At 35.7% G+C, this 21,627-nt stretch overlaps 3 protein-coding genes across 9 annotated transcripts in view; 2 read left to right on the top strand and 1 right to left on the bottom strand.

Moving 5' to 3' along the window:
• The window catches only part of LOC111413401 (chromosome transmission fidelity protein 18 homolog), a 156,800-nt gene that overhangs the window by 24,374 nt on the left and 110,799 nt on the right, over nt 1–21,627 (top strand). Inside the window, exon 1 of one of the 7 annotated variants that reach the window (XR_011640318.1) lies at nt 1,287–1,365. The exons of the other annotated variants lie outside the window; for them this stretch is intronic. The gene's annotated coding sequence lies outside the window, so the exon portion shown is untranslated. Of the gene's footprint in view, nt 1–1,286; nt 1,366–21,627 lie in introns of those variants that run through there. 7 annotated transcript variants of the gene reach the window in all.
• LOC111420214 (Dorsal root ganglia homeobox) overlaps nt 544–21,627 on the bottom strand; it is a 108,117-nt gene continuing 87,033 nt past the window's right edge. Inside the window, exons 6-7 of the mRNA XM_071195794.1 lie at nt 7,115–7,239; nt 544–1,347 (exon numbers count right to left, since the gene is read on the bottom strand). Of these exons, the coding sequence (XP_071051895.1) occupies nt 1,046–1,347; nt 7,115–7,239 (427 nt within the window). The 3' untranslated portion in view covers nt 544–1,045. The remainder of the gene's footprint in view (nt 1,348–7,114; nt 7,240–21,627) is intronic.
• Nucleotides 7,224–13,851, top strand: LOC111413407 (probable cytochrome P450 6a13). The gene is made up of 2 exons (XM_023044369.2): nt 7,224–8,636; nt 13,323–13,851. Exons 1-2 carry the CDS (start codon nt 7,337–7,339, stop codon nt 13,481–13,483), a joined length of 1,461 nt encoding a protein of 486 aa, XP_022900137.2. The 5' UTR covers nt 7,224–7,336; the 3' UTR covers nt 13,484–13,851.

The following is a 21,627-nucleotide window of genomic DNA, read 5'->3' as shown; positions in this document are numbered from 1 at the left end:
ACCAGAACAGGTTGGCCTCTCACCCGGTGCCCCCTTGACGTTGAGTTTCGGGACTCCCTGTATATTACAGAAAAATTAACCAATTCAATTTCGTACTCATTACATTTTAATATAAAAAAATCATCCCCTTTACAAAATTTACCAACATCAGACCCATCTCAACCCACACCAACGAATCCAACCCCCTTTTCACATTGATATTAATAATAACCATAAATCAAGTTTACGTTGGAACCCCGGCTTTTCAAAACCATCTCGAATCCGGAGGGGTTGTTCGGGGGTTGTTACACACAAGCACGCCTCCCGACGGTGCGCGCCAATAAAACCGACCCGTTTGCTTGTCATCGATCAGCAAAGGGACGCCCACACCGTTTAACCAGTCAATTTTAACCAGTCAGGGGGTTGGTTTCAAGAGATATTTCCGCACGATGAAGGCGGAACTTTAACCCCCTTTATTTATCGTTTCTGTTTTAACTGAACCGTATAGGTTGTTTTATTTATTAGGCTTTTTTGTTTTGTGATAGGGGTTGTAAAAAGAAAAGAAATTTTCTATTATAGACGTTTTATTTACTCTTAAAATGTTTTTTTTTTTATCGGGAACACACTATTTAGTTTGAAATACACCTTATTATTACAGTTTATTATATATTTTCGACATTTTTTTTTTTAATTAATTAATTTTCGACTTTCTATTTTTTTTTATTGAATAATTTATATGTACACACATAAACTAAGTTTTTTTATTATTCATATTTGGTAACTTTACATATTTGCATTAGACACATCACAATTTATTACATTATTAATAATTAATATTTAATTTTTTAGCCGAAATCTACATTTATATCGTATAAGCACGAAAATAGCGGAATTATTTACACAAATTATTTTGTTTATTTTTTTTTAATATTGCTGCAATACACATTATTATTTGGTACAATTTTTGTCCCCCCAAAAATCATTTTAGGACGGTTATCATCATTTATATAAAGATTCCTACTTTTCACGTTACGGTTACTCATCGATAGATGGCGCGACGTGTTTCTTAAACGCGATCTTGTTGATCTTTGTTGCTCGTGATTGTTTCGTTGGCGTCGTGTTTTCTTAAAGCTTGTAAAGTCAACGGGGGTAAAAGTGGAAAATTTAATCCCCCCAAAGTGGCGTGTTGGAAATTGGCGACGTGTTGAAGACTTTGTAACAAAGCGGCTGAATGTTCTTGGGCTTTCCTGCGGAGTTCTGCCACGCTGGACGATCGCTGATCAGATGATGAGTTATCATCGGATGTCGGTAATAAAGATGCCGATGTTAGTGGTTTAATCGGACAACAAGAGCACAATCCTGGAAATCCTGCAACAATATTAAAGAGTAAGCAAATTTAATTAAAGAAGTGTCTTGAAAGATTTACGGCGCACGAAATTTGATATTAAGACGAGATTATCGTGGTGGAGTTGGTAAGTGTTTGGTGATGCGCTGAGGTAATTTTGTGAATTAAAATTTAGGAGGGTTTAGCACCTGGGTTGTGCGAGAAAATTGAGTGTAGGGGGATTTTATAGGGCGTAATGGAAGTAATGTGGTTTGCGTGATAAATTTATCGCTAAAAGAACTATCGAAAATTTATTAAGTTTCAAAATAATTTTTGAATTTATCCAAGATTTTTTTCAATATACTTTAATTTCCACTAGGATTCTTACTGCATTTAGGCATCGACTAACATTTTGGTTTGAGGACTATCTTGCACGGTTTTATAACTACTAATATTCAGGACTTCCGGGTTGGGTTTAGTGCCAGTACTCGTTATTCAGAGCGTTGAGTTTTGTGTCCTGCCATCTTTTTAGCAAATTGATGTATATTATAAAAAAGTGCTTCTACTCGTACAATGTATCTCTGTGATGAACGACTTCTAAGTATGTCCTAAGGTTGTTATTGCCTTCCTTCGCTGCCTTTCTAAGACACCAAGTCTTTTGCTTGCCAAATCTATCCAAAGTACGAAATTTGCACAAATCTGGAAAAGGCTTTGCTTTTGACGAAGTGAAACAGTTTGACGAATTCAACGTAATTCTGTGAATGCTGAAGGTTTTGCATAGCGATGTTGCTCAAAGCATTTCTCAACACTTTTTCAAAAGGCAAGATTTAAATTTAAAAGTTAAAAGAGATCTGAGTTGTGTGGAGTTACGCATTTTGTTCATAGAAAGCTTTCATCTTTTGATCACCACGTTTGTCTTAGGTTGTCAGCGGCGCTACAACCCTGCAAAGCTGTCGAATTCGTGTTGATGTATCAAATTCAGCGAATTCATTTTGAGGCGAAATCATTCCTTATATATTTTAGTAAAGATACAAGTCCGTTTTAAGAAGATATCTATCCTCAAACCGCCGAGGTCGCTTGCGGGCGAGGGGCTGGATCTGATACATCAACACAAAATCGTTATATTTAAAATGAATAAATCATCGATATAACACACTGCCTTATAGCCAACAAATGCTGGATATAAGGCTGTATATTGTTTGTTAGTGTTTATTATTTCTAAAATATGTCCAATTATAACTTTTACAAACAATTTTGAGAGTGTCGGTAAGATGTTTATATGACAAATTTTCTTAAATACACATACTTAAATACATAAGGAACAATTATGCTTGAAATCGCCGAGGTTACTTGCGGGTGAGGCGCTGGAATTAATACATCAATCCTAAATTTTCTGCTTTGCAGCATTCTAGCTTGAGGCCAAATCGTTCGTTATATATTTTGGCAAAAAACAAATCTATCATAAGAAGATATTTTTCCTCAAACAGCCAAGGTCAATTTAATAATACCTCAACACGAATCCGTCAGTTTTGCAGGATTCTACCGCCTCGCCCGCAAGCAACCTCGGCGGTTTGAGGGTAAATTTTTTCTTATAAAAGATTTTGTATCTGTACAAAGATATATATCGGCGATATCATCTAATATCGCTGAGGTTGCTTGCGGGCGAGGCGCCAGATTTGATATACTAATATCATATAGGCAGCCCCGGAGGATTCTGCATTCTACTGCCTCGCCCGCAAACGACCTCGACAGTTTGTGGAAAAACGCCTTCTTATAGAAGAGGTTGTACCTTTACAAAGATGTAAAAGGAACGATTTCGCTTCAAATCGCCGAGGTCGCTTGCGGGCGAAGCGCTGGATTTGATATATTAACACACAATCGTCAGTTTTAGATAATTCTAGCGCCTCGCCCGCAAGTGACCTTGGTGAAGTGTAGATAAACGATGTCTTGTTCAAGTGTTGCACGTTTGGTTCACTTTCCAAGACATCATATGAACGACATCATCTAATATCGCCGAGGTCGCTTGCGGGCGAGGGGCTGGATCTGATACATCAACACAAAATCGTTATATTTAAAATGAATAAATCATCAATATAACACACTGCCTTATAGCCAACAAATGCTGGATATAAGGCTGTATATTGTTTGTTAGTGTTTATTATTTTTAAAATATGTCGCATTATAACTTTTTCAAACAATTTTGAGAGTGTCGGTAAGAAACCTTGGTTACAACAAAATGGTGCACTCTGTATTAAAGTAGGAGTTCCTCAAGGAGGTATTTTATCACCAACCTTATTTAATATATTTATGCATGATATAATACCGTGCCGAAGATACAATGAAAAAAAATCTTACAATCTATGTCTTTAACCAAAATTGACCATTTTGACATTTTCGTATTTCTTGGTACATACATAAAGAACTCTCATCGTTAGGCTTTTACTGGTTATGGATTAAATAGTTTGGGTTCATTATGAACAATTTTTGTTGGAGACGTTTCTTTCTATCGGTTTTGGTTCTTGAGTTACAACCTATGTTTATAACCAAAGTTGTTCGTTTTTACATTTTCGTATTTCTTGGTACATACATAAAGAACTGTCATCGTTAGGCTTTTACTGGTTATGGATTAAATAGTTTGGGTTCATTATGAACAATTTTTGTTGGAGACGTTTCTTTCTATCGGTTTTGGTTCTTGAGTTACAATCTATGTTTATAACCAAAATGGACCATTTTAACATTTTCGTATTTCTTGGTACATACATAAAGAACTTTCATCGTTAAGCTTTTACTGGTTATGGATTAAATAGTTTGGGTTCATTACGAATAATTTTTGTTGGAGACATTTCTTTCTATCGATTTTGGTTCTTGAGTTACAATCTATGTTTATAACCAAAATTGACCATTTTGACATTTTCGTATTTCTTGGTACATACATAAAGAACTCTCATCGTTAGGCTTTTACTGGTTATGGATTAAATAGTTTGGGTTCATTATGAACAATTTTTGTTGGAGACGTTTCTTTCTATCGGTTTTGGTTCTTGAGTTACAACCTATGTTTATAACCAAAGTTGTTCATTTTTACATTTTCGTATTTCTTGGTACATACATGAAGAACTCTCATCGTTAGGCTTTTACTGGTTATGGATTAAATAGTTTGGGTTCATTACGAATAATTTTTGTTGGAGACGTTTCTTTCTATCGGTTTTGGTTCTTGAGTTGCAACCTATGTTTATAACCAAAATTGACCATTTTGACATTTTCGTATTTCTTGGTACATACATAAAGAACTCTCATCGTTAGGCTTTTACTGGTTATGGATTAAATAGTTTGGGTTCATTATGAACAATTTTTGTTGGAGACGTTTCTTTCTATCGGTTTTGGTTCTTGAGTTACAACCTATGTTTATAACCAAAGTTGTTCGTTTTTACATTTTCGTATTTCTTGGTACATACATAAAGAACTGTCATCGTTAGGCTTTTACTGGTTATGGATTAAATAGTTTGGGTTCATTATGAACAATTTTTGTTGGAGACGTTTCTTTCTATCGGTTTTGGTTCTTGAGTTACAACCTATGTTTATAACCAAAGTTGTTCGTTTTTACATTTTCGTATTTCTTGGTACATACATAAAGAACTCTCATCGTTAGGCTTTTACTGGTTATGGATTAAATAGTTTGGGTTCATTATGAACAATTTTTGTTGGACACGTTTCTTTCTATCGATTTTGGTTCTTGAGTTACAATCTATGTTTATAACCAAAATTGACCATTTTGACATTTTCGTATTTCTTGGTACATACATAAAGAACTGTCATCGTTAGGCTTTTACTGGTTATGGATTAAATAGTTTGGGTTCATTACGAATAATTTTTGTTGGAGACGTTTCTTTCTATCGATTTTGGTTCTTGAGTTACAATCTATGTTTATAATCAAAATTGACCATTTTGACATTTTCGTATTTCTTGGTACATACATAAAGAACTCTCATCGTTAGGCTTTTACTGGTTATGGATTAAATAGTTTGGGTTCATTATGAACAATTTTTGTTGGAGACGTTTCTTTCTATCGGTTTTGGTTCTTGAGTTACAACCTATGTTTATAACCAAAGTTGTTCGTTTTTACATTTTCGTATTTCTTGGTACATACATAAAGAACTGTCATCGTTAGGCTTTTACTGGTTATGGATTAAATAGTTTGGGTTCATTATGAACAATTTTTGTTGGACACGTTTCTTTCTATCGATTTTGGTTCTTGAGTTACAATCTATGTTTATACCCAAAATTGACCATTTTGACATTTTCGTATTTCTTGGTACATACATAAAGAACTCTCATCGTTAGGCTTTTACTGGTTATGGATTAAATAGTTTGGGTTCATTACGAATAATTTTTGTTGGAGGCGTTTCTTTCTATCGATTTTGGTTCTTGAGTTACAATCTATGTTTATAACCAAAATGGACCATTTTGACATTTTCGTATTTCTTGATACATACATAAAGAACTCTCATCGTTAGGCTTTTACTGATTATAGATTATATATTTTGCGTTCATTATGAACAATTTTTGTTGGAGACGTTTCTTTCTAGCGGTTTTTATTCTTGAGTTACAATCTATGTTTTCAATCAAAACTGTCCATTTTGGCATTTTCTCTCTGTTTGCTGACGATTTGTTGATTATGATTCAAGGTAGTGGTTTGGAGGAAGCTATAGAAATGGTCCTTACATCTGAATAAAAAAAAACAAATTTACCTCAAACCAGCGAGACGCTGAATTTGATACATCATCATAGATATATCAGCTTTGAGGATAAATATCATCTTATGGCAGGCTTGTATCTCTTCCAAAACATTTAAAGAACGGTTTGGCCTCAAATCGCAGAGGGCGCTTACGGGCGAGGCGCTACAATGCTGTAAAGCTGATACTCTCGTGTTGATGTATTAATAATAAATTGATAAATATGTTCTTCTGACAGACTTGTATCTTTGCCACATCAATATGAAGTCAGATTTAGAGAGCTCTGGCAAGCGACCTCGGCGGAGTGAGGATAGGCGATTTCTCGTTTCTAATTTTAGTTTTTTCCACACATTTTTATCAAGCCCTGCACCAAATTTTTCAAAATACACTCCACCTAGTTCCTCATCTCTCTTCGTTCTGTTACAATTTCTGTTACATTATTCCACATAAGTGTTCCTTTCCACCTTTTTCTGTCCTGTCAGATTGTCCTATCGTATTCTTCTCCTTCTCATGTCTTTAGCATGTACCAAGTACTTTTCATGTAAACTTTGTTTTCCAACGATATCTGAAAGTTCGATTTGTTGGCATAGTTGTTTTCAATTCCTCAAAAGTCTGACTAATTCAGTCTCAGTGGACATTTTGCAAACTTTTGATGCTGAGTAAACCAGCAACCTATGGTTAACAAACACCTTCTTTCAAATCACGCCAAGCATCTAGGTATCACTTAATTGCTACACAAGCACTAGCAAAGCTGTGATGAAAGCCGCATGTGATGACAGAACATTAAGAACATGCAACTCAAATCAATGAGCTAAGAATTCCCAGTTAGATGTGCGATCAGGAAGTAGTTCCAAACATATTTCTTGGTTAATCCTAAACATTTAGCGTGAATCTAATACGTTCATAGTACTCCATAGTACTCCATTTTGTAAATTTAACCGCTTTAATTCTAATAGATATTAATAGATGGCGCCACGTTTATCAAAACTTAATTTAAAACTTTGTTTCTTTCAATTTAAAACTTTAATCTAAATTAATTCTTTTTAATTAATCAAGATTAAAGATTTTAATAAGAATTTACCTTTTAATCCAGGAAATAATGGTGGAGAAAACTGTGAGGTGAGATGAGACGCTAAATGCGGAGGAAAAAATAGCGGAGGTGTAGATCTTGTTGAATTGTTATCCAAAACTGGTCTGAAGCTTGTTCTGAAACAAATAAAAGTAAATTAATCATCATACTTGAACAAAACCGCGAGATAAGATAAAATACGTTCAGTATCAAAACCACACTCAATAAAACACCATGTACGTTTTAATAACGTTATTAATCGTTTTATTCGCAACGTTTTATACATTTATAAAAAGAAGATATTCTTATTGGGAAAAATTAAAAATACCAACTTTAAATCCATCGTTTCCATTCGGTGATTTAAAAAGTGTCCCACCTCCAATCCAATTCGAAAACATCTACAAAGAATTTAAAAAAAAGGGGGTAAAACATGGAGGAATTTTTTTATTTACTTCCCCGCAATATTTCCCGATTGACCCAGAGATAATAAGAAACATTTTCGTGAGAGATTTCGCTCATTTCACCGATAGAGGTCTTTTTCACAACATAAAAGATCAGCCGATAATGGGAAATCTATTTTTCCTCGAAGGTACCAAATGGAAAAACTTACGGGCGAAATTAACCCCAACTTTTACATCCGGAAAAATGAAGATGATGTTTAACACGATGTTGGAGTGTAGTTATCCGTTAAAAGATCGAATCGAGGAGTTAATTAAAACCGGTGAGGTTATCGATGCTAAAGAAATTTTAGCCTTGTTTACGACCGATGTGATTGGATCTTGCGCTTTTGGTATTGATTGTAACAGTTTTAAAAATCCCAATTCGAAATTTCGCGATTATGGGAGAAAAATTTTTCATGAAACACCGTTTAAAGCGATTAAAGGAATTTTCCAGCACGTTTTTCCCGGATTTGCGAAAAAATTGCGTTTTATCTTAATCGCAAAAGATATCGAATTATTTTTTAATAAAATCGTTACAGATACTTATTTATATAGGACGGAAAATGATGTTGTAAGAAACGATTTTATGCAGTTATTAATCGAACTCAAAAAGGATCTTACTTTGAGTATGGATGAAGTAATCGCGCAAGCTTTTATCTTTTTTATAGCTGGATTTGATACCACAGCGACTCTTTTAACGTTTTGTCTCAGCGAGTTAGGATTAAATAAGGAAATTCAAAACAAATTACGAAATGAAATAAAGATTGTGTTAAACAGAAATAACGGAGAATTAAGGTATGAGAGTCTCAAAGAAATGAGATATTTAGACCAAGTTGTTTTAGAGACGATGAGGAAATATCCGCCGTTAACTATTTTTAATAGAATATGTACCGAAGATTATCGAATACCCGGAAGTGATGTTACACTTGAAAAAGGTGTGCAAGTACTCATTTCTTCGTTAGGATTACACCGCGATCCGGATTTTTTCCCGGATCCTCTTCGTTTCGATCCCGATAGATTCTCCGATGAGAATAAAAAAGACATCATTCCTGGAACTTTTATCCCATTTGGAGATGGACCAAGAATTTGTATAGGTAAATATTACAATGAAAAAGTCGTATCAAGTAAATTGTTGGAAGTTAAGAAATTATTTTTGGCACGCTTAATCCTGATTAAATTTGCTTTAAAATGGTTCATATTTCGTCGTGATATCTCAATTAGTTTTTAAGATATAATGTTTTAAAATTCATCAAATCATAAAATCATTTTAATCATGGAGAGTTGGATTTAAAAAATCATAACATCTAAATTTAGGGGAATTAAAAAATTCTTTTTGGCACACTAAATCCTGATTAAATTTGCTTCAAAATGTTCTTTATTTCATAATGATATCTCAATTCGTTTTTAAGATACAATATTTTGAAATGTCCATTCTATGCATATCTTCAATCCTAATTTCTTATTCATTTTTTTTTTATTTTGCGGTATTTTAAACAGAAACGGTTTATTTCAACGTATTCCACTAAATTCCACAACCATGAAAAAATTAATTCCACATCAGAAAAGATTCAACATGAATTTTTCCAAATTTCCATAACTAATCCACAGATTTTCGTTGAAATGTGATGAAAATCAAATAAAATTCCACATTTATGTGGAATTTTAAAGCTTCGCGAACTTTAAGAGGTTTAATTTCACTTTTAGAATGTGTTAATTCGAATTATCATATATATTAGCTTAAGCAAAATGTTTCCAATAGAAATATACCAATTTTTATTAAAACGTGATGAATATCCGTTAAAATTCCACATCAAGGTGGAATTTTAGTGGAATTCTAAGTTAACGTACTCAAATTTCGCAAAAATAGAATGCATTTTTGTTAAAATTTAACAGATTTTCCTTAGTCTTTGATTTAATTCTTAAAATCTGGTGAAATTCGACATATTCCACGAAATTCCGTCACTTTGAGAGGTTTAATTTCACTTTTAGAATGTGTTAATTCGAATTATCATATATATTAGCTTAAGCAAAATGTTTCCAATAGAAATATACCAATTTTTATTAAAACGTGATGAATATCCATAAAAATTCCACATCAAGGTGGAATTTTAGTGGAATTCTAAGTTAACGTAGTCAAATTTCACAAAAATAGAATGAATATTTGTTAAAATTAGTCAGATTTTATTTAATATGTAATTTAATTCTTAAAATTGGGTGGAATTCGGCATATTCCACGAAATTCTATAACTTGGAAAGGAATTTTAGTGGAATTTTAAGTTAACCGATTCAAATTTCGTAAAAATAGAATATTTTTTGTTATAACTTGTCAGATTTTCCTTAATACTTAATTTAATTCTTTAAATCTGGTGGAATTCGATCTATTCCACGAAATTCCGTCACTTTAAGAGGTTTAATTTCACTTTTAGAATGTGTTAATTCGAATTATCATATATATTAGCTTAAGCAAAATGTTTCCAATAGAAATATACCAATTTTTATTAAAACGTGATGAATATCCATTAAAATTACACATCAAGGTGGAATTTTAGTGGATTCTAAGTTAACGTACTTAAATTTCGCAAAAATAGAATGCATTTTTGTTAAAATTTAACAGATTTTCCTTAGTCTTTGATTTAATTCTTAAAATCTGGTGAAATTCGACATATTCCACGAAATTCCATCACTTTGAGAGGTTTAATTCCACTTTTAGAATATACTAAACCGGAATTTCCATAAATCTTAGCTTAATCAAAATGTTTCCAATAGAAATACACTAATTTTTATTAAAACGTGATGAATATCCATAAAAATTCCACATCAAGGTGGAATTTTAGTGGAATTCTAAGTTAACGTAGTCAAATTTCACAAAAATAGAATGAATTTGTTAAAATTAGTCAGATTTTCTTTAATATGTAATTTAATTCTTAAAATCGGGTGGAATTCGGCATATTCCACGAAATTCTATAACTTGGAAAGGAATTTTAGTGGAATTTTAAGTTAACCGATTCAAATTTCGTAAAAATAGAATATTTTTTGTTATAACTTGTCAGATTTTCCTTAATACTTAATTTAATTCTTTAAATCTGGTGGAATTCGATCTATTCCACGAAATTCCGTCACTTTGAGAGGTTTAATTTCACTTTTAGAATGTGTTAATTCGAATTATCATATATATTAGCTTAAGCAAAATGTTTCCAATAGAAATATACCAATTTTTATTAAAACGTGATGAATATCCATTAAAATTACACATCAAGGTGGAATTTTAGTGGATTCTAAGTTAACGTACTTAAATTTCGCAAAAATAGAATGCATTTTTGTTAAAATTTAACAGATTTTTCTTAGCCTTTGATTTAATTCTTAAAATCTGGTGAAATTCGACATATTCTACGAAATTCCACCACTTTGAGAGGTTTAATTCCACTTTTAGAATATACTAAACCGGAATTTCCATAAATCTTAGCTTAATCAAAATGTTTCCAATAGAAATATACCAATTTTTATTAAAACGTGATGAATATCCATAAAAATTCCACATCAAGGTGGAATTTTAGTCGAATTCTAAGTTAACGTAATCAAATTTCACAAAAATTGAATGAATATTTGTTAAAATTAGTCAGATTTTCCTTAATATTTAATTTAATTCTTAAAATCGGGTGGAATTCGGCATATTCCACGAAATTCTATAACTTGGAAAGGAATTTTAGTGGAATTTTAAGTTAACCGATTCAAATTTCGTAAAAACAGAATATTTTTTGTTATAACTTGTCGGATTTTCCTTAATACTTAATTTAATTCTTTAAATCTGGTGGAATTCGACAGGAAAATCACTTTCCACATCAGGAATTCCACATCAAGGTGGAATTTTAGTGGAATTCTAAGTTGATTAATTCAAATTTCGCAAAAATAGAATGCATTTTTGTTACAATAGGTCGAATTTTCTTTAATATTTAATGTAATTCTTAAATACTCTTAGAATTCGGCGTATTTCACCAAATTCCACAACTTTGAAATGTTTATTTGTTTATTTTATTAAACATTTGAAAACACATTAAGTTTTATTAAAAGGTGATAAATACCCATTAAATTCCACATCTAGGTGGAATTTTCAGTCAGCTGATTCAAATTTCCCAACAATTTGTCAGATCTTACTTAATACTTAATTTAATTCTTAACATCTGATGCAATTCGACGTATTCCACGAAATTCCACAATTTTGAAACTTTTAATTCCACTTTCTGGATGTGTTAAATCCAATTTTTTCTAAATATTAGCTTACTCAAAATATTTCCATTAATTTAATGCTTAAAATCTAATGCAATTTGACGTATTCCACGAAATTCCATAACTTTGAAAGATTTAATTCCGCATTCTGGATGTATTAAACCCCAATCTTCATAATTATTAGCTTACTCAAAATATTTTCACTAGAAACACCATTTTTTATTAAAACTTGATAAATATTCATCAAAATTCCACATTTACGTGGAATTTTAGTGGAATTCTAAGTTAATTAATTAAAAATTCGCAAAAATATAATGCATTGTTTGCTATAATTTGTCAGATTTTGCTTAATACTCAATTTAATTCTTAAAATTTGGTTCAAATCCGTGTATTCCACGAAAATCCATAACTTTGAAAGGTTTAATTCCACTTTTAGAATGTATTAAACCTAAATTTTATCTTACTCGAAACATTTCCATTAAACACACCAATTTTTAAAATATGATGAATATCCATTAAAATTCCAGGTGGAATTTCATTCATTCATTAGGTGGAATTTTCGTGGAATTTTAAGTCAATTGATTCAAATTTCGCTAAAATATAATGTATTTTTGTTATAATTTGTCAAATTTTTGTTAATACTTAGTTTAATTCTTAAAATCTAGTGAAATTTGACATATTCCACGAAATTCCATAACCTTAAAAGGTTTAATTCCACTCTCAGAATGTATTAAACCGGAATTTTTATGAATATTAGCTTTATTAAAACATTTCTATCAGAAACATACCAATTTTTATTAAAATGTGATGTAAATCCATAAAAATTCTACATCTAAGTGGAATATTTAAGTGGATTTTCCTAATTTTACCAAAAATTTCTTTTCAAATTTACGGAATTTCTTAAAACTTTGTATAATTTAACGAAAATTAACAAAATTCTATATGATTGGAACATTTAATTCCACATCCACATAAACTTGAAGTAAAATTCGTTATGAAATTGTCAAATTTAAGAAATATACAATCAAATTTCGGTAATATTCTATATTTTGTGATTAAAAATTCTATATCATTTCAAAGTTAGTCATAGACTCTTTGTAGGAAGGAGGAGTTACAATTAATTCTTTATCTTCTCTATACTTTGTAAAGCATGTAAAGCCACTTTGGCTTAATACATTGTAATCGAGGCCGAGGCCGAGGCGCTACAAAATATTATATCAACCCAAAACTGGTCAATACTATTGTTGTAATAATTAATACAATAATTTGCATCGTCAATTTTGAGTTTGAACACTAAATTTAATCGAGGTCGTTTGCGGCCGAGGGGCTACAATTCAACCCAAAACTGATTAATATTTTACAGCGACTCAGTTATAGGAGATTTTGGCTTAATCAGGCGAAATAATACATTTTGATCATAATCAGGGAAGGTCATAGAGTGCGTGTATTAAGTTTAGACAGCCGAGGGGCTACAATTTATGAAACGTTTTGATTCCAACAATCTTTATTATTGAAATATGTTTATTTCTTGATTAATTTAAAAAAATTATTTTTAGGGTCGAGATTCGGCTTAATGGAGACCAAAATATGTTTAGTGACTTTGCTAAAAAATTTTGATTTCTCCGTCAATGAAAAAACAAAAACTCCACTCGAGATCGGTTTAGGATTTATAACGACCGTTAAAGGAGGCGTTTGGTTGGACGCAAAAAAGGTTTAAAAATAACGATAGAAAATTGTTTATAAATGGTGGAGGCGCCGGTTATTTAATCCCATCTAAATTTGAGACATCTTCAGGTAAATCAGGGTCGGCAAATCGCGCTAGCAACACCTGCGGTAATTACATTAATGACGCCGACGCCGCCGCCACGGTGCTGCTCATAAATAAATATCCCTCGCAAATTAGAGTGAATGTGCAATTAATTAATCAGATAATTACGAAACCGGGAGTCGGGATCAAAGCGGGATTTCCCCGGATACCGACGTCGTCAACATCTCAAAATGGCCTCAAATTCGTCGTCTTAATTAAAACAATATTAATAAAATTGTTTTATTTTTAATCTTTTTTAATAAATGATATATGAATTAGCCTATTATGTAACTTAACTCTCCCAATGATGTTAGACAGTCGTAATTCGTCAGTTAACCTTTCAACCCGACCGCTCGGTTAAAACCGTCTCTTTTTTATACTTGGTTTCATTTAAGGCGCGATTTTCAAATTTCATTGTCCTTCTAATCAATTGGCGTTACCGACACGCGTCTATTTAAGGCCAATTTAGTCTAGTTATCGGCGAGAAGAGCCGCCTATTTGAAACGATAAAAAAAAATAGAAAATATCCGCTAAAAATAGTGTCTGTTAACAGGGTTCGTCGCGATTGGACGATGAAATATTGAACGACCGATTGGCGTAATCGAGTGAGCGAGTGAAACGACGACAACCAAAAAAAAATGCGTACCCAGCCGCGGTTATCATTTGTTTGACGTTGGTAATAATGTTTGGTGGTGGTCCCGCAAATCCTTCACCCCAAGGGGGCTTCGCGTCCCCCAGTTAAAATGTTTAGAGTTCAATTTGCTTTCGCAATCCCACGGGACGCATCTCTCGGGCCTCTCGGTCTTAAGAAATCACGTCGACGTACGGCTAATGTCGGTCGGAGGGAGCCCGCTTTTGTTACTTCCTTCGACTTCAATTCTTTCTCTCTCTTTTTGCTCATCCTTTACCCTAAGCCTCGCGGTTTGTACGTTTTGGGGAGTGGGTAATGTGAAATTTAGTGGTTTGTATACGAAGAACAACGATTTCAAAACCTCTTTAAATTGATAACTTTATCTGTCTTTTTGGGTCTATAAGGAATAGGGCTTAAATCAAAAAATATTAGATATGATAATTTATGTATAAACATAAAAAGATATGAAAATTTCACTTTGGCGTTGTCTGAAAAGACGATTCTATAATGTTTATGATTCAATTAGGACGGCATAAGCCGCGGCCGTAATAGGGAATTTCGGCAAATTGGTGGCGGCGACGGCGCGGCACTGCGAAATGAAGTTAGCTAAGACGGACGGCACAAAGGAGGCGACGCTCGTAGCCGCAATAATTCAGAATTTGCGCGTAATCCACTTTCGCCTCTCTCGCGCATTTAATGGCGCCTCTCCTTCTGTCTCTCCTCCCTTCGTTATCATCCTACACTATCGTTATACTATACTCTCATCGTTTCAACGTAAATCGAATCATTTCCTTTAGGTACATCTATCTTAAAGATATTTTAGAGACGATTTCTTTTTTTTTTGGCTCCTAATGGCTTCTAATTGCTCCAAATACCTCCTAATGGCTCTCACTATAATAAAACCGTTAAGTTTGAGATTATGTTTTTTTGGCACTTCACTTTTATGTTCCTTTTCTCTTTTTCGATTACGTAACTACCTTTACACCATTTCTCATATTCTTTCATTTATTTCTCCGATTATAACATCTTTTTTATCCTAGATTCTATCTTTTTACATCTTGCGTCATCTTTACTTTTCATATATTACCACATATACACTGTTGGAAATAATTCACGAGCACACCCTGTATAATCTGAACGCGTGTGTCTAGCGGAATAAAATTTGGTATGGAAGTAGTACGAAAGTAGTGTAACTTACTCTCACATGGAGAGCGGCACAACTCTGCTGGGGGATGAAACATCAATAGCGAGAGTATCCCTCGTGAGCTTCGCGTACCATCGCTACACGACGTGGCATGGAGTCTATAAGTCGCTGTATCGTAGCGAGAGGGATGGTCAACTATGCCACCTCAACTCGCCTCCACAGCACCAAAACGTTAGCCGGGGAAGCCGGATAACGTGGAAGTCTCCGACCAGTCATTTCCCAAACATGTTCGATTGGACTCAGATCCGGAAAACGAGCTGACCTAGGAAGCATTCGTATATGATGCTCTTCCACAAAGGTGTGTACAATACGCCCGATGTGCGTTCGGACGTTGTCGTGCATATATAGGAGACCTGGACGCCGCCGAACATAGGGAAGCACAACGGACCATAGCACCTCATCTACGTATCGTTGACCCGTCATGATTTGCTATACACGCAGCAGACATGTACGTCCACCATGTGTAATAGCACCCCATACCATAATGTTCGGTTGTCGGTGGATAGGGCATTCTTGCACGCACTGCTCGAGTAGACGATCACCACGTCTCCGACGAACTAAAATTCGCGCATCACCGGTGCTCAATTCGAATCTTGATTCGTCGGAAAACAAAATGTCCCTCTACTCGGCAACCCACTAATGCCTAGCGTTGACCCACTCGTGACGTATGCTGCGGTGCTCGGGTGTTACTGGAATCCGCTGTATCGCACGACGCACTATCTACCAAACGCCGCCATACAGTTCGCGTAGTGAGTGAGCCTTCCCCTGCCGGTGGTCAAACAGCTCCAAGTTGCCTTGAGGAGGACGCATACGACGCTAAAGCGCTGAGCACAAAAGTGCGATCCTCGTGTGCTGGGGTCGCGGCTGTAGGTACCTATGTCCTACCTCAGACCATTCTCGCCATGCCCGTTGCACTGCCGATAACGACCGCTCGAGACGACGCGCAATTTCACGGAACGATACACCCTCAATGTACATACCCACAAACATTCCTCGCCCAAACTCGCTTAAGTAACGCGATCGCTCATCCATTGCGCACAGAGTACGATAACAATGTGGTCCTTCACACCACACTAAAAACGACCGGTATTTTCCATCCACTTCGGTCTCCATAGCGACGGAATGTTCCACTTGGAAGGGCGGCTCAGTTAACAATGCCGCGACGGAGCAACTCGAAACTCGCTGAATAAACTCGTCTACAGTAAAGCTTTGTACTCCGCAAATATTATGGATTTATCTTCACGCGTTCAGATTATATAGGGTGTGCTCGTGAATTATTTCCAACAGTGTATGTATATTAATCCATATCCGTGTCACGTTTTTGAGGTTGAGTTAAGCCGAGGTGACTTAGAAGAAGATCGGGCCAATCACCGGTGTTTCTTGTAGCATCGAATATCGTCTCAGAAGTGGAAGACTAAAAATTTCCGCAACTTCCATCATGATTAAGCAGAATTCTAAGAAGTATCTTAGAAAAACGACTAATGAGATGAATATCAGCTGTGAATTTGCACACAGGATCTTCAAACATCGTTTGGGGCTTCGTAACATCAAGATGCAAAGACATCTTTCACGTCTAACGTGATCCACGTTGAAAAGAAACGTAGTTCTATGTTACTTAGGTCATGGTTTGGGCTGAAGTGATTCAACACTGCTGGTTTTTGTTGATCAGGGAGTCAAGATCAACTCATAGAACTACCTTGATAAGATTCTGATGAAGGAAGTACTAGTGTTACTTCAACGTTCCTCCCAAGATATTCATATAAAATTCAGCTCTTGCGCACAATGCTGAGGTGGTTCAGCGGTATCGAACCAATTTTCTGTGCGGTTAATCCTTGAGAGCAAGGCCTACCTCAAGGCCTCTGAGGGGCAAGGTGGGTCAGTGACGTAGTTGGTTCTATGAACAACACAACACGATGCGAGGTTTAAATATTTTATATAGCCTGTACCACAGTATAGGCTATCTTTTACTCAACTCTACTCTGACTGTATCGAACCAGTGACGTCATTCTGCGGGGTAATAATCGATACTACAGAGGCATAGGGAATTAGGTAACCTTATGTTCTATAGACCTTGAGCCTATCCTACTCATCCTACTAAGTTTTTGTATACTCCAACATCACTAAAATATATTTTAATGCCTGATGGTACTCTCAAGTACCATTATCCTCCCAGAATGGGGGATTGCATATTTTGCTAAAATTGATTCCAAAGGTCTTTACTGTAGAGTGTATTTTGATAGCGACTTAATTCTGTCACAAAGTTTCAAAATTTTTTACTTTTTAGGACACAAAGGGTTAAAAGGTATTGGAAGAATGTGGTGGCTTTCTGCTAGTCTGTTAGCCTGTGTGAAGGCGAGATTTTATCTCACCAGTCAAGGTGTGGTTATGTGTCTTATCGTGTTTTATGACTTCATCACCACAGTACCCAAAAGGTAATGGAAAAGCCAAAGAAGATTTCCATAACTCGTTGATGAAGCAAGGAGAAAATAATAATAATAATTCACTTTATTGCCAAAGAAGATTACAGGACAATATTGCCAGCAGTGAAACACCTCCACCATCAGATTTTTCTAATACCAATTAAAGAGGATTTCGCTAAATCTAAAATTTTCGGTAAATCGAATCATAGCTCGTCAAACCGAAATGTATTTAGTTTCGGTAAGGCATACAAAGTCAAATGATGAGGAGAAGGATCCAAGATATCGAGGAGAACTATAATCAACAGAGACAAGGATGGTACACACTCCTGACTGCGGAAGAGGAGGTCATGAAGAGATGGGAAGAATACTTCTCGAACTTGAATGTGGGGAATATAGCAGATGTTTCGGAACCGGAGATACAAACTGCTGAACCAAAAGTAGAACTACCATATTTCGACGAGACAACAAGAATTGTAATGAAGATGAAAAATGGAAGGGCACCAGGCGAAGATGAAATGACGTCATATGTTGAGAACATACTAGGTGAATACCAGTGTGGCTTCAAGGAAGGAAGATCTACAAAGGACCAAATCTTGCTCCTTTGTTAAGTAACTACTACACTGACTTACACTGTATATCTATATACTTTAATAAAAGCTTTGACAGTATACAGATCACCAGTTATCCACACCTATTCAAAATAGACGTTCTAAAGATAAAGAAGTTTTTTTTTCAAAACTGATGGGAATTAAGAAATTATGAAATTAACAAATCCAGCGGTTAGCATGTCTTATACAATACATACAAAACGAGACAACTTTAAGTGTCTTATCGCTAAAAACACGGTCTTCATTCAAGTTGATGCAGAGTAACTTCAGAGGACATCTTGAAATCCTCAAGGATCCATGTCTAAACCACTTAATCGAAATTAAAACGGACCTTATACCGACAGAATATAATTTCGACCATCCGTATAAGGTCATATACTATAAGTACCTCAACTTAAAAGAGGAGCCCTTTCTTGTCACAAAGACAGTTGGATCCAGAGTTGGTATGGGCATTAATGGACCAAAGAGCCGCATCACATTGCTCCTCAACTCAGACATAACCATTTTTTCAAGCAGGAGTTCTTGTTATAAACTTCTACACCGTTTTGAACCTAAAAAAAGGACAGAAAGGTGCATCCATAAACATTTTCTTTCACAAGCAGCCCTAAAGGTAATTTAGGCCTACACGTACTGATCAGAACGTGAGAAAACTCGCTAATGATGTTACTCTATGGTGGGTTCTAGGTCACAGAGACATTGAAGGCAATGAAAAGGCGGACACCACGGGCAAAGAGGTAACGAAAATGTCTTTTATTGGACCCCACCCTGGTTGTGCAAATAACTCTACCGCAAAACAAAACCAAAGATGTTTTATGCCTCAGCAAAGATCTAAAGTCGCTCTTAGGCTTCCTGATCGGCCATGCGCCCCTAAAACACCATCTATTCCACATTGGACAAGTTGAGGATCAAACTTGAGGACTTTGCAACGACGAGTCAGAGATTGCTGAACATATACTGTGTGAATGCGTCAAGACACAAAATTTTTGGTAAAGCACGTCTGACACCTACCTACATAAACGAACATTTGAGCAATACTACATTACATAGAATACATATCGGGTAGGCGGACCAACCAACCTTGCACCGCGACCCTAAGGATCTATTGTACCCCGATAGATATCATTATCAAATTTCACCATGCAGTCCAATGCTCTTAACGAACATTAATACCTTGCTCGGCGAAAGGTCATTCAGATCCTTTGAGGAGATAAACTGCGACCCAAAAATCGAGAATCTGATACGGTTAACGGCAGGGCAGTGGCATAAAACATGCTCAACCGTCTCTGCTTCCTCCGCACATAGTCGGCATTCAACATCGTCGGCTAAACCTAACAAGTTGAGGTGTGCTTTTAATCGGCAGTGCCCAGTAAAAACACCCATTAGAACTTTTATGCTACTACGGGCAAGTCCTAAAATATTCCCGGGTCTCATTCCAGGAGAACTGGTCCACAGTAGGCGAAGTCTCTCTTCAGCCCACAGTCCAATCCTATATTTGGCCATCGCAAATGATACACCAACTGCTGGTTCCGGTCCCACAAACGCTTCAGCGCTGCCATCTCGTGCTAGCTTATCTGCCGCTTCATTGCCAGCAACACCAGAGTGACCCGGGACCCAGATCAGAGAGACTCTGTTATCACAACTCAGTGTGTTTAATGTTCTCTTACAATCATTAACCAGAGCCGACACCGTTTTCACGGCTTGCAGCGACTGTCTGAGAAAATTCGTACTGTCATGTTCTTCACCCCTCTTTCAAGAAGGATTTTAGCACCCATGTCAATAGCAAATACTTCCGCCTGGAATACAGTACAGTACGTACCCAGGCTGTAGGCTTGCTTAATTCGAGGTGTCTGGCAGTATACTCCTGCTCCTACCCCTTCAGGCGTTTTTGATCCATCTGTGTACAAGCAAATGTCTGCCCGAACCAGAGAATTTTCATTTTCGATCCATGACTGCCGCTCAGGCAGTACAATCTGGTATCGAGCATTAATCACTGATAGTGATACCGCCAAATCTGACGGCATTGATAGCACAGTATCAGTGCTTATAATGTCTTCCGCAGCCCATTGGTAGGACATGTCGGAACAGTTTTGAGCATATTGCTTAAATCTGTAAATGGTTGTTCTAGCCACTTTCTCTATATGCAAATGCAGAGGAGATAGGCCAAGCAGAACCTCCATTGCTAGAGTTGGCGTTGTGCCTATCGCACCAGAGATTGCCAATCCAGCTACTCGTTGAATTCGTGAAAGTTTACTGATAGCTGAAGTCTGTCGGACTTTCCTATACCAGGCTGCTGCTCCGTATGTGATCATAGGTCTAACCACAGTCACATAGAGCCAGTACAGTCTTTCAGGGGTAAGACCCCAACTTTTTCCACAAAGACTGCGACAAGTCCATAAGGATAGTCTAGCTTTGTGCAAAACTCCCTGCAAATGTCCATTCCATGATAGGGTTTTGTCTAGGATTACTCCTAGATATTTGACTTCCTTTGAGAAAGGAATTTCTTCACCTTGGATAGTTGGGCGGATTAGTCCATCCAACTTTCGCAAATGGTATCTAGGGTCACCTGGAGGACTTTAGATATCCTCGGTTGAGCAATGCTAAGGTTCATCAAGGACCTATAGCCTTGTAGCAATAATAAAGAATAATAATAGTTTATACCAATTTAATTTTTCTTTTAACTTTTAAGATGCAAATTGCTTAATCACTTGATATCTCCACAACAATATAATTTAATACCATTTTCGCTTGGGAAAATATAGTAAAAGCATCGACTTCAGGATGTCCTTTTTGGTCTATTAACCACCTCCCCCATGTAACGTACTCGCATCAACCCGAAAAGGTCAGAAAATGCCCCATTGGGTCGTCGACAATACGGCCCGATGGACATCGCCGGTTCCGGATCCGGATCCGGTTCGAGAAGAGTAGCGTTTCACATCCGGCGCGCTAAAATAATCCACCATCGCCACCCGTCGAGTGCGTGCGCCCTCCAAAATCGCATAAATACGCAACATTAAGAGGGTGAATTAAATGGGGAGGGTTATTTTACTTCACTTTTTTTTGTGTCGCCTCAACAAAGCGTTATTTTTCGCTATTAGTGGTTTTGGGGGGTGTTAAATTTTTGACCACCGATTTAAAGATTACACACCCGTTAAGTTTAAATTAAATCAATTTGGTGAATTTGGCTCGATTAA

This window comes from Onthophagus taurus, chromosome 5 (assembly GCF_036711975.1).
Source record: "Onthophagus taurus isolate NC chromosome 5, IU_Otau_3.0, whole genome shotgun sequence".
Taxonomy (NCBI): domain Eukaryota; kingdom Metazoa; phylum Arthropoda; class Insecta; order Coleoptera; family Scarabaeidae; genus Onthophagus; species Onthophagus taurus.
The sequence above is the reverse complement of the archived record's forward strand: the minus strand, read 5'-3'. Positions and strand labels throughout refer to the sequence as shown.

Coding starts and splice junctions, on each gene's coding strand:
- LOC111413407 (XM_023044369.2), top strand. CDS start 7,337: ATGTACGTTTTAATAACGTTATTAATCGTTTTATTCGCAACGTTTTAT. Junction 8,637..13,322: donor TGGACCAAGAATTTGTATAG/GTAAATATTACA, acceptor AATTATTTTTAG/GGTCGAGATTCGGCTTAATG.